This window comes from Exserohilum turcica (genome assembly GCF_000359705.1).
Source record: "Exserohilum turcica Et28A unplaced genomic scaffold SETTUscaffold_16, whole genome shotgun sequence".
Taxonomy (NCBI): domain Eukaryota; kingdom Fungi; phylum Ascomycota; class Dothideomycetes; order Pleosporales; family Pleosporaceae; genus Exserohilum; species Exserohilum turcicum.
Window position 1 is genome coordinate 948,168 of NW_007359981.1, and position 11,980 is coordinate 960,147.

Genomic DNA, 11,980 nt, shown 5'->3' on the forward strand with positions numbered 1-11,980 from the left:
TATCTTCGTCCACGATACCATACTTTGCCTTCATATTCTAAACTAGCTCAAACTAGCCCTTAATAAGCGCTGGGTCTTCGCAGAGAGCTCGCTGGTGATCGTATGGACGGCTCCGGCGCGTACGCAGCTTAGGATTGCGCTGGACAAACCTATCAACCCAGTTCTTGCCCACCTCCTTCCCGCCACGCTCTCGGAGCAGTCTGTTGGCCATATCTCGCACGTCGTCTTTCCCACAGGGTAGTCCTCGCTCAGCCTCGACTATTACACGCATAGTAATAGCCTCCTCTTCTAGTTTTGTTAGGCGCCTTGCTGGTGGCTCCCAATCGCTTCGAGGGCGCTGTCCAGCTCGTCGACGCTAGATTGTTGTTCGTGGGACGCTATAGGCGGCAGCAGCGCGTCGTTCACTCTAAATTTGTTTAGAATTAAGATTAGTAATAGCAAGAAATAGATCTGCTTTAGTATAAGTTTTTAACGCGTTGCGTTGTTGAGACATTACGCGTTGTTGTTGCAAAGGTGGGATATCATAGGGAAGTGGCCCACATACTGGGGTGGCCCGCTTACTGGTGAAACACGTTATAGTTTATCTAATCTTACTTTTACTTAATTTTTATATAACTTAACTTTGTTTTTACTTTAAGTTTATATATCTTAACTTTATCTCTACTTAAGATCTATATAACCTAACTCTACTCTATACTTATTCTAGTAACTCTATACCTATTCGCTAGTCTATTTATAATTAAAGATTATTTATATACTAAGTTTTAATACTATACTACTAGTAGTTCTTGGTGTTAATTGAATTTCTAATCTATTATACTATCTAGTATACTATTTCTTAACTAATAGGAGCGCCCTACTAAGAGAAGCGTATAGTCTAATTTAAGCTATGGAACGAAACTTTACGCTCTGTGCGCCAATTGTGCGCTGTGTAGATCTGAGTAAGCGGAAGATCTGGCGTCCGCCGTATCGGTAGCGAGTACGTTAATCCGATGACCAGCATGGCTGGAATGACGTTTACAGAAGGCCGGGAACCTGTTACCCGTGGATATGGCGAGGCAGAGCGACTCGAAGAGAGGAGTAGAGTTATGCGAATCGGTGTACGTCGAGAGGGGTACGTAGCCCGCCTCAACCTCGGCCCGTAGCCTCGCGACCACAGCATACAAACCACGAAGTTTCATTGCCATCGCAGCCATTCTCGCCTTACCAACCATCCAATCACTTCTGTTTGTCAAACTCGCATTTCCAAAAAAGAAAAGAAAAGAAAAATGGCATCCAACAACAACGTCCCCGTCTACGTGCTGGGTGTGGGCCTAACCCAATTCATCAAGCCGCGACAAACACGTGCATACCCGGAAATGGGCTTCGAGGCGGGCGTGAAAGCCATGCTAGATGCACAAATCACCTACGACGATGTCCAGGCGGGTGTGGCGTGTTATTGCTACGGCGACACGGCGTGTGGCCAGCGAATCTTTTACCAGTTTGGCATGACCGGGTTAGTACGAAGTCCTATTAGCGAACTACTACACTACTACTACTACTACACTACTCTACTAGTATACAGATGTGCTAACCCACCTCAGCATCCCCATCTACAACACAAACAATGCCTGCGCCACCGGCTCCACAGGCCTACACATGGCCCGCACACTAATCAAGCACGGCGCGATCGACTGCGCCATGGTCATCGGCTTCGAGCAAATGAAGCCCGGATCCATAACGTCGACGTGGACAGACCGGCCGTCCCCCATGGGCCTCTCCATGCGTGTCATGGCCGATACCCACGGCATCAGCAACAGCCCGCCAAACGCCCAGTACTTTGCCAACGCGGGCGTCGAGTACATGCAGCGGCACGGGGCAACAGCCCGTGATTTCGCAGAGATCGGACGCCTCAGCCACGAGCACAGCTCTCGAAACCCGTACGCACAGTTCCGCGACGTGTATACGCTGGAGCAGATTGAAAAGGCGCCGATGATCCACTATCCGCTTACGAAGCTTCAATGCAGTCCAACGAGCGACGGCGCTGGCGCCGCCGTGCTCGTAAGCCAGAAGTTTCTGGACGCCCGCCCGCATCTCAAGGCGCAGGCTGTACTCATCGCGGGCCAGGCGCTTGCAACAGATAACCCGTCGCTGTATACGCGGTCAGCTATCGATCTCATCGGGTACGGCATGACGCAGACGGCGGCGCGGGCCGCGCTGAAAGAAGCGAATGTAAGTGCGAAAGACGTTAAAGTAGCTGAAGTCCACGACTGCTTCTCCACCAACGAGCTTATCTTGCTCGAGGGCCTAGGCTTCAGTGAGCCTGGAAAAGCGCATTTGATGGTGCGAAATGGCGATATCACGTATGGTGGTAATGGCCCGCTTGTGAATCCCTCAGGCGGCCTTATTAGTAAAGGGCATCCGCTGGGCGCCACAGGTCTGGCGCAGTGTGCAGAGTTGGTGTGGCAGCTGCGTGGCTGGGCTAACAATAGGCTTGCGGAGAACGTAGATGTAGCACTGCAGCATAATCTAGGCTTGGGCGGCGCCGTCGTTGTAAACGTGTATAAACGTGCGGACGGCAATAAGGGCGTCAAGATGAGCGATGAGGATGTCAAGCGCGTCAGCCAGTTTACATATAACCCCGCGGTAGAGGCCCGCTACATCACAAAGGAAGATGGCGACAAGGTCCGGAGCAAGACAGCGGCCTGCGAGTACGCTCTTGGCGACACCATTGAGAAGATTCAAAGCCGGTTGTAAAGCTCAGCCAGTGTATTATTGGGAGCTGTCTTTTCTTATCTATTCAAGAAATCCCATCTCGCACGGTTTGTGCGAGAAATAAAGTGGATATCAAAGTGCGTTTGGGTCTTTCGTTAATGCGAGTTTTGTACAAAATTTGGGTCATGATCGAAACCATCTTTTTTTTTTCAAACATGCTGTCCAAGCAATCAAACTCCCTGAATGCGAAAAAGAAGACCTGGCGAAGATAACCGGGTAATGTAGCCAACAAAGATAGAATGAAAGAAAGCCATCTACAGTGATTCCGCATCCCACAGGCCAGCTCCCGCTACATCGCTCTGTTGATCATTGGAGAATGCTTGCTGTAAGCTGCTCGGTCCAGTTTGTAAACCCATTGATGCTCCCATGGCTTGGAAATCTGCAGGTAGTGGGGAGGGCAAGGCTAGATAGTCGGGCCGTCTCACGCGCGGAACAAGACAGTCGAAGGCATGAAAGCTATCAAGTGCGCGTGAGTAGTGAGGAGAAGCCGAGGGACTGAAATATGTTTGTTCCATAGATCCGGATATCGACGAGGGATCCGTCTGCTGCGATGTGTCGTACTGCGACGAGCCAGCATACTGGTCTGGGTGGTATGATGGCGTACTTGTCGATGGCGCATGATGGTAGTCGATGAGGGGAGTTTGAGGACTCTCATTTGGTATCGACTGATCGAATCCAGGCCAATACTGTGGCACATTTTGACTAGGATCGTAAGGGGCTTGGGTAGGTATGAATGTTGGGTCGGTGTAGGGCTCTGATCCATCAACCATGTGCTGTGGTGGCTGGTACTGAGTGTAGTTTTCAGCCGCATGCACTGCTGCTTCGGCCCCATCAGCCAGAGGTCTTAGCTGCCCCATCGGCAAGAGTGGTTCTTCTTCTACAGGAGTCCCATAGACATGCGCATTGTTGTAGTAATATGTGCCCAGGATATCATCTGGACTAGGGTACGGCAGCATCTGTCCGCTAGATCCCGCACCATTGATGAAGCCCGTGGAGGCATTGGCGGCATGAGCATTATTGGGGGCGTCGGGAAACCATGATTCAAAACCCATGGCCAGCCATAGCGTATATTGTAAGGCTCGATTGAGCGATTCAGCCGAAATGGGAGGGTCGAGATGTGATGCGTCGTTAGGCGGTCCTGGCATGTTGTATGGTTGATCGTCTAAAAAATGATCCGAGTTGTTGTTTTGGAGCCAGGCTCGGCATTGTTCCAAGACAAATGGCTCCAACCATCTTCTCTCGTCGCAGACTGAGTAGTCGTTAGTAGACAGTGCGGTGCATGTCGAACGGTACACCTACAAGGGCTAGGTATTCTGTCAGCTGTCGGATGCCGTGACAAAAAGAGTCGCGCCCATGGTATTACAATATCTCCTCTACACTGGGCTTCGTGTCGGCAATTCCTTGCCGCTTTATGTGCGTCGAAAGTTTCGTAGCTGTCAAATTCCCTCTTGCAGTTAGAGCATTGCTGGGCGCCCAAACGGCCCTGATGAGATGTGCGCTTGAGATGATTGCGAAGTTGAGACATGTCAAGCACTCTACAGCCTCTACAAGGAGGCGTCTGGGGGTCAGACGACATCATGTAGTACTTGTGGTCTGGACAATCAACTGCTCTGGTTCGCGGTCTCTTATCCCGGTCACTTTTGACAACCTTGAAACTGTTTTGCTGCCCACGAGACGTTGGTTTACGCCCTGGAGATTTGTAGTTGGAACTTGGTTGTAGCTTGTCGTTAGACCAAAGATCTACCGTAGATCCTCCATTCTTGGAAGAGCTAGCCGCTTGTGCAGGTCGAGAGGAGTAGCTGTATGGTTCAGCATCTGCCACGTTTTGATGAGCGTAGTTGTCAACATCAATTGAACCGGAATCGATGGCATCCACAACAACGTTGATGTGTTCGAGAACTTTCACATATGCATCGTATGTGTCAGAGCTGAAGGCGTTGTTAGTGTACGCTCAATAAACATGGTTGGCTACTATACTCTGTGTCTCGTAGGTGTTGCACCAGCCTTTCCAATAGTGTCATGTACATGTCGCGAAACCGGGCGTAGTTGGCATCGTCAAGCCTTGCACGCACACGGCAGAGGACGATCAGAGCAGACCGAGGTACGTCATCGATATCGAGGGCAAAGGGGGGTGGGGGCATCACTACTGAAGGCTCTTTTGCTTTGCTCATGTAAGTTGCAGGTGGGCGGGATGCTTCTCTTTCCACAGACTCAAAGCTTAACTCGGGATGTTGCTGACGTTGGTGTTTGAGTCGAGCATCTGGACGGGCAAAGTCGCTGGAGCATCCGTCGGCCTGACACCTGAACCGGGCCCATGCCGCTCCTGCATGTTTGTATTGCATGTGCCGTCTAAGGTTCCCGCGCCTATATGGCCCCGTGAACTCTACATTGCAATCGGTGCACCACAAGGTGTTGCTGTTAGTGATTGCGGATTTAGTTGACGCAGTAGAGCTTGACGAAGTAGCTGAAGTGCGTCGAGTGAATGTAGATAGATCAGACGCTGTATAGTTTGAGGGAGAAACCGAGGATGGATGTTTCGAGCGAGCAAGAGATGGGAGGGTCATCGAGACGTCTGTACGGCGGCATGTGAATGAGTCGAGCTCATCGTACACACGCGAGGTGCGGCGGTGCGGCGGGATGTATTTCTCGGCCTGAACTCGACTTAGTTGGAGGCAGTAGAGTTATGAGCAGACTTACCTGAGTGGTGGGTGATGGCTTTGGCATCACGTGCCGGATGGCATGTGACCGGCTCTCTTTGTAAATGTGCGGCTTGCGAACGGTGGAAAGATACGGTCGGCTTTCTTCGTGGGGAATCAGGAGAGAGATTGCACTATCAACGCGCGTGTCGTTGACAGGACTCCTATGTCTGGACATGGTGATGGGTCCCGATAGTTTTGGTGTGAGCTGAACGGGAATGATCTAGAACAAAGGTGGGGGCCGCAATCCTAAGCGGCCAAGTTGACGAGCACGCGCTGGTGTCTGCTTGAGAACAGAAATCGGTGGTGAAATACTGCGTGTTCGTGACAGAAGCTGGCGGGAGAGTGGGTTTTTAAGCTGCTGTGATGCAGGGGGAAACAAGGGTTTGTGTAGAGGACGACTTTAGTGGCGTCATGGGTGGTATAAGTGTGCAAGTGTGCACTCTCTAGTTGCAAATCTTGTCTCCGCCCGGGCTACATGTAATCAAAAGCTCTTACACTTGCGCTAGGCGTAGTGCTGACAGAGTGGAAGTAGACGCTAGGGAATGCGAGTGGGCGAAAGGGCATGGCCAGTACAAAAACTCTTGGGGTTGATTGCGGTAATCTGTGGAAATGTGCGAAAGACGAAGAACTGTTGAGTCGCGTGCTTATCCGAAGACGGCTTCGTGTGGTTTGTATGGGCTTCGTGTGGGGGCTGTGCCCAAGGCGTTTTCGAGGCATCAAGCCTGTCCGCGGTCGTCATGGTGTTGCTTCGCTTTAGGTGCTGTTGAGATGATGCGCTTTGGCGGACGCTCTGCCTTGCCTTGAGCATGCGTTTGGTCTCTGGATTTCGCATGCCCAGTTTCTTCCTGCCCGCTACAGGTTGAATGGGCCGGGAAGGTCCGCCATCAAGCGGAGTAGGGCAGGCTGAGGGTGAGGGGCGGAATGGAGGGCAGGCCGCTAGTGTGGCGGGCGCAGTTGGTCCCGTCTGTTGCGAATCCGTATTGCGCATTGTGTGCCGGTGGTCCTGACCGCGGCGCTTGACGTGTTGCCATACTGACGGAATGAGGGACGAAGAAAAGCCTGCAGACTATGTGTGAAATCTTTGTGATGATGCAGGCGAGGCGTGGTTCATACGGTGTTCGAGAACATTTGCTGGTAGGATAACGCCCGTCGCCACACGAACTGGGGCGCCCACATCTGCGCCCACATCTTGGCTGCAGATGAGCATCATACGTGGCACAAGTCAGGCCCTGTATACCTCGAGCGCAATCTGCGAACACGTGCGGCAGTGGGAGTATTGTGGAAATAAACATATCTCAGTATGCGTGAAGCTATAGCTTACCCCTGTTGTCGCCCGAGCCCGTCAGTGTAAGGTACCACTTGACCCCGCACATTTCGATGCATCTTCCGCTGCAGATGCCGGCTTTCCTGGCTCTTTCTAGTATGCTTTCATATTGCTCCTTGCCCTGGACGCCTACCGTGATCGACACAAGGCCCTCTGCGAGTCCCGGTCTCCCCCGGACGAATCCCAGTCTTGCATTGGTAAAGGCCAACAAATCGCGGCTTCGCGCCACGCCGAATACCTCTTCCCACTGTCGGGCGGCTGCTTCGTGGCCGACGTCGCCAGGCTGGAGGCACAAGACACAGCCCTCTAGCGACAGGTGACCCGTCTGTTTCATGCCAGGGGTGTAGCTCTCAACATTCGAGCCGCACGCGTGCCATGGAGAGAAGCGGGTTTTGAGAGGCGTGGGGTTAGTTGGGCCTGGTTTGTGGGAGTCGAGTTCCGGTATCATGCCGCCTGCGCCGCTTATTACCACTCGCCTGGGCCTGCAAAAGCTGGGCGTGGACAACGAACGCACCTTTGATGTCTTTGGGGTGGTACTGGACGCACACAGCATCTTCATGCTGCTGTTCAAAGATGACTCTGGCCAGATTGTTCGCTTTGATGTGATCGCGCCGCTTCTCTGCGTCCTCGGTTTGCATGATGATCATGTATCCGCCATCACCGCGCTTGTCCAGTAATCTTCCCGCTGTTGTGCCACTCTTGGTGGGCGACACAATCTCGATCAAGTCGCCGCCCAGTGGAACTGCCGTTGAGTTAGTCCACGCAGTTCGGGTGGCGCAAGACTATGTGTACCACGCACGCAGCACGTTCTTCAGCCCCCATTGCTCCACGGCGGGATCCTCAAAAACAACGTTGGTGCCTAGAATGTGCGTCTGATGTCTTGGTCAGCTTCTTGACGCGCGATTGCAGTCTTCATCGTACAAGCTGCTGCGTTGCGCCTTCGAGATCCCTCACAACTAGAGCAATCTGGCGTAGACGCGTCGGGGCAGGATCAAGCTTCATCTTCGTCCCAGGCTTCTGTTGGGCTGACATGGCGGCTACTGCGAGGGCGGCCGAGCTAATGCAGCAGTACTGGAGGCTGCAAGTTATTTGTAGCTGATATCCTTACTCGAGCGCCTCTGCCTCGGCTCTCGTGGGCTCTTCCCCGCATCAGCGTCGGCGCTACATCTTGATCCTAGAGCCTGCATTGTAAGTACCTCGCATTAGTAGAAGTTAGTGAACCACATGCTGCCGACCCGCTATGGCGGTAGGCTATGTGTAGTGTCGTCGTTCGTGGGACTGTACGCGTGTCGGTCGTCGGTCGCTCGGCCCGATGTTTTGGTCGTTCCACCCAGACCTCCACTGGTTCCTCATCCCGTCACCTGACCCTGGCACTATCAATGGATTATTTGTTGCCTTAGAGATTATAACGAGAATCAGGTCTATCTAAAAATGTTCTGTGATGCCATCTTCGATCCCAGCATCTTGTACTATTGGTACCTTGTTGTTGTTGATGCAGCAAGAGCATACACCCCCCAGAGAGCCTTGAATTTTTCCCCAAATCTGATTCTCCCTCCTCTTCTCTATTCTGGTGAGAAAAAGTTTCATTGACATTGCCATTGCCAACCAAGCGCAATACCATGTTCTCATCACGTGTCCGCGACGTTACATATCCCAAGACCTACATGCAATAAGCACCTACCAGTCCCAAATCGAAGATTCCCAGCACCATCCAAACCCCACCTCAAAAGCATATTCAACCCAGAAACTCACAGGCTAACCGTGTACCACAGACACAAGCACCCAGACAATATCACCAAGAAACACATTCACCACAACCCGCACAGAGACAGGCATGACGCCGAATCCCCAATTCACACCTCCAAGTTAGCCCCACTCCTTCCAGCAGCCTTGGTGTTGTAAACACACAATATACCTCAACTTCACCACGCCTTACCTTTACCTCTCCCAACCGCTCCACATACGTCACATCTCGCCGCGCCCTGCCCCTCTTACGCGTCCGCCATGCCCTCCAACACGTGTGTCAGCAGCCCACTTTACGCGTTGACCTCGCGTAGCCAAGGGGGGGCGGCGGCGGCGCTGGTAGTGGTCCCGCGGCTTTGTCCCTTTGTCGGCTTCACTACGAGAACGCTCGGATCGGCGGGAGGGGGGGCGTTAGGCGGGGACAGCGCCTCATGATTTTCCAAGTACAAATGTAGGTTTTTGCTTGCGAGACTTGCACTCTTTCTCGATTGATTGATTGATTGGGATTCAACTGCAGACTCGAGTTCAAGGGTTAAGACTTGGACTTGGGGCTTTGGAGTGTCGTTCGTCTGGGCTTAACACTTGCTACTACTACTACATACGACATACTACTACTCCCCGTCCTGGTCATCCTCTCGTTTCTCTCCCCCTCTCAACTCCTGGTTGGCAATTGAGCCAGTCCAGTTCAACACGACTTCCAAGTCAAGTCAAGTCAATTCTATACTATCCCCAAAGGTAGGCATATTCTCAGGTGTTTCATTCCTCCATTCTTCTCTGGCGTTTCCTCTCTTTTCTTTCCAACAACAAGTTGGGTTATAATTCATACATCTCCAGCTATCCATCCATCCATCAAGATGTCCACCACCACGACAGACGCCTTCTTCCTCGCCCTCGCCGCCTCAACACCGCTCCCCACTCCAGAATCCGCAAAGCAACCGGTTGCCCCCGAGCCCACCGCATTGCATCGTGGTCGTCGGCCGCAAACGCGGTCTCAAACCAGCACGCTTCCCAAGGCCTTGAAACTCCAACTCCACCTAAAACTCGACTTTCCGCCTCCTGTTCTCCCGCACAGCAGCAAGAAGCGCAAACCAAACTTTACTATTTTCGTCGACGCAGACGCATCTACATCTACATCTCCATCGACACACATCCCCGCAACACCCCTCTTCACGCCCAAGCGCTCCAAAACAAGCACACCACGAACTCCACTCAGCGACCGCACCTACTCTTCCAACTCGACGCCCGCGCCGTCGCCCCGGCTGCCCGACACGCCGTTTACGCTGTCGAGCGCCGATCCGTACTGGGAGGATATTGAGAATTACAGTGTGGGTAGCAGGACGGGTATGATTTCACCAGCTGCAACGTCAACAGCAACGTCGTCGTCGTCATCGCCACTGGTTTCCTCATCTTCGTCTTCGTCTTTGGCTTTGTCTTGGATTTCCACGGGTGCTGCTGCATCAGGAGAATTTGCATCTACATTTACATCTACCACGCGCTCCCTCCGCCCCCGCACAAACCCCTCTTCCTCTCCGTCCAACCTCCTTCCACCAGTCAACATGCTTGTGTACAACATGCTGGGCCTGAACTCATGGCGCGTATCCTCCGATGCCATCGCAAGCGCATACCGGCGGCGGGCTGCGACTCTGCATCCGGATAAAGCGGCACCGTGGGAGCGCGAGCTGGCCAATCTGACCATGCAGCAACTTAATGCGGCGAAGGAGTTGCTTATGGATCGTAGAGCGAGGGGCAAGTATCATCGGGATGGAGTGGTGCCTTGGGTTGTTTGATGGGGTTGGTGTGGGACTATGTGGTACGTGAGAGAGAGAAAGTATGTGGGAGAGAGTATTTGGGAGGAGAAGAGGTGTGTGTTTCCGACTGAGTTTTGAGTTTGTATCTGCGGATACTTTTGTATGTGTGTGTGACTATGGTCACTCTGGGTACTTGTGTCCTTGCACACATCCATCCCACCCCCTTCTTGCGATGTCGTTGTCGTTGAGTTTTGTCTTGTCTTGTCTTGTCTTTTGTACTCGGCCAACCAACGACACAACAAATGGCTGGCCTTGATCTTGTTACCCGGAACTGGTTGCTTAACACACATTTTGTATCTCCCCCCTTTTTTGGTTTCTAATTCTCGCCATACTTATTGTCTTCGTGCGCATGGCTGGCTAGCTTGTGGATGGGTTTTTTACTTTCACAAACATACATAGGTAGAGGGGGCGGGGGGGAGAGGTCTTCTAATTTTTCTGTTATGCATAAGTATACGAAAGACTGGAAATGGTAATGGTAGTGGTAATGATAATGATAATCGACATGACAATGAAAACAGTAATATTCTCTACGACCACAACAATAACAACAACAATGCTGATGATAAAGATAAAGAACAACAGACTCAGACATACAACGGAAACACCTCGGTGACACTAACACTAACATCTATCCATCCCCACATGCATAATGCTCGTAAGAATCCTGAACAGAAAGCAGTACAGTAAGATCCCCATCCACCCACTTCATACATACATAACATGCATTAATCCAACAACCAACCCTCCATCTCCCCCTACCCTCTCTCCCCCTCTTCTCCAAGCAACCCAGAAATCAAAAAAAATCAAGAAACGTAAACACACCAAGAAATAAAAAAACCCTCCGCACGTTCATTTCACAAATCATCTCAAATTAAGATATGCCAACACCCCTAACTATACAAATGTCATCATCACTTGAGAAATAATAAATACATACAAATACATAAACACTACATAAAACCATGACATTTCCACAACACGAAATAAGAGGGACTTGGACTGAGGAGATATAGCATCAACCTACCTACCTACGTACATACATACATGTATAGCTACATATATATATATATATATAACGTGTTTCACCAGTAAGCGGGCCACCCCAGTACGTGGGCCACTTCCCTATGATATCCCACATTTGCAACAACAACGCGTAATGTCTTAACAATGCAACGCGTTAAAAACTTATACTAAAGCAGATTTATTCCTTGCTATTACTAATCTTAATTCTAAACAAATTTAGAGTGAACGACGCGCTGCTGCCGCCTATAGCGTCCCACGAACAACAATCTAGCGTCGACGAGCTGGACAGCGCCCTCGAAGCGATTGGGAGCCACCAGCAAGGCGCCTAACAAAACTAGAAGAGGAGGCTATTACTATGCGTGTAATAGTCGAGGCTGAGCGAGGACTACCCTGTGGGAAAGACGACGTGCGAGATATGGCCAACAGACTGCTCCGAGAGCGTGGCGGGAAGGAGGTGGGCAAGAACTGGGTTGATAGGTTTGTCCAGCGCAATCCTAAGCTGCGTACGCGCCGGAGCCGTCCATACGATCACCAGCGAGCTCTCTGCGAAGACCCAGCGCTTATTAAGGGCTAGTTTGAGCTAGTTCAGAATATGAAGGCAAAGTATGGTATCGTGGACGAAGATATCT

At 51.5% G+C, this 11,980-nt stretch overlaps 4 protein-coding genes across 4 annotated transcripts; 2 read left to right on the top strand and 2 right to left on the bottom strand.

The window, feature by feature from the left end:
• Positions 1-1,268: 1,268 nt before the first annotated feature.
• On the top strand, positions 1,269-2,736 carry SETTUDRAFT_160752 (uncharacterized protein; the record flags this gene model as incomplete). The annotated part of the gene is made up of 2 exons (XM_008026131.1): positions 1,269-1,495; positions 1,584-2,736. The coding sequence occupies 2 exons, from the start codon at positions 1,269-1,271 to the stop codon at positions 2,734-2,736; spliced, it is 1,380 nt and encodes a 459-aa protein (XP_008024322.1).
• Positions 2,733-5,753, bottom strand: SETTUDRAFT_168666 (uncharacterized protein). Its single transcript, XM_008026132.1, has 4 exons — positions 5,452-5,753; positions 4,732-5,405; positions 4,054-4,682; positions 2,733-4,003 (listed from the first exon to the last, which is right to left on the bottom strand). The coding sequence occupies exons 1-4, from the start codon at positions 5,626-5,628 to the stop codon at positions 3,009-3,011; spliced, it is 2,475 nt and encodes an 824-aa protein (XP_008024323.1). The 5' UTR covers positions 5,629-5,753; the 3' UTR covers positions 2,733-3,008.
• A 1,010-nt stretch (positions 5,754-6,763) lies between these two features.
• SETTUDRAFT_107956 (uncharacterized protein) lies at positions 6,764-7,779 on the bottom strand (the record flags this gene model as incomplete). The annotated part of the gene is made up of 4 exons (XM_008026133.1): positions 6,764-7,230; positions 7,292-7,519; positions 7,577-7,649; positions 7,699-7,779. 4 exons carry the CDS (start codon positions 7,777-7,779, stop codon positions 6,764-6,766), a joined length of 849 nt encoding a protein of 282 aa, XP_008024324.1.
• Positions 7,780-9,374: 1,595 nt separating this feature from the next.
• On the top strand, positions 9,375-10,307 carry SETTUDRAFT_38969 (uncharacterized protein; the record flags this gene model as incomplete). The annotated part of the gene is made up of 1 exon (XM_008025928.1): positions 9,375-10,307. The coding sequence occupies one exon, from the start codon at positions 9,375-9,377 to the stop codon at positions 10,305-10,307; it is 933 nt and encodes a 310-aa protein (XP_008024119.1).
• Between the last annotated feature and the right edge of the window lie 1,673 nt (positions 10,308-11,980).

Coding starts and splice junctions, on each gene's coding strand:
- SETTUDRAFT_168666 (XM_008026132.1), bottom strand. CDS start 5,628: ATGTCCAGACATAGGAGTCCTGTCAACGACACGCGCGTTGATAGTGCA. Junction 5,406..5,451: donor AGCCATCACCCACCACTCAG/GTAAGTCTGCTC, acceptor AGTCGAGTTCAG/GCCGAGAAATACATCCCGCC. Junction 4,683..4,731: donor CAACACCTACGAGACACAGA/GTATAGTAGCCA, acceptor CAACGCCTTCAG/CTCTGACACATACGATGCAT.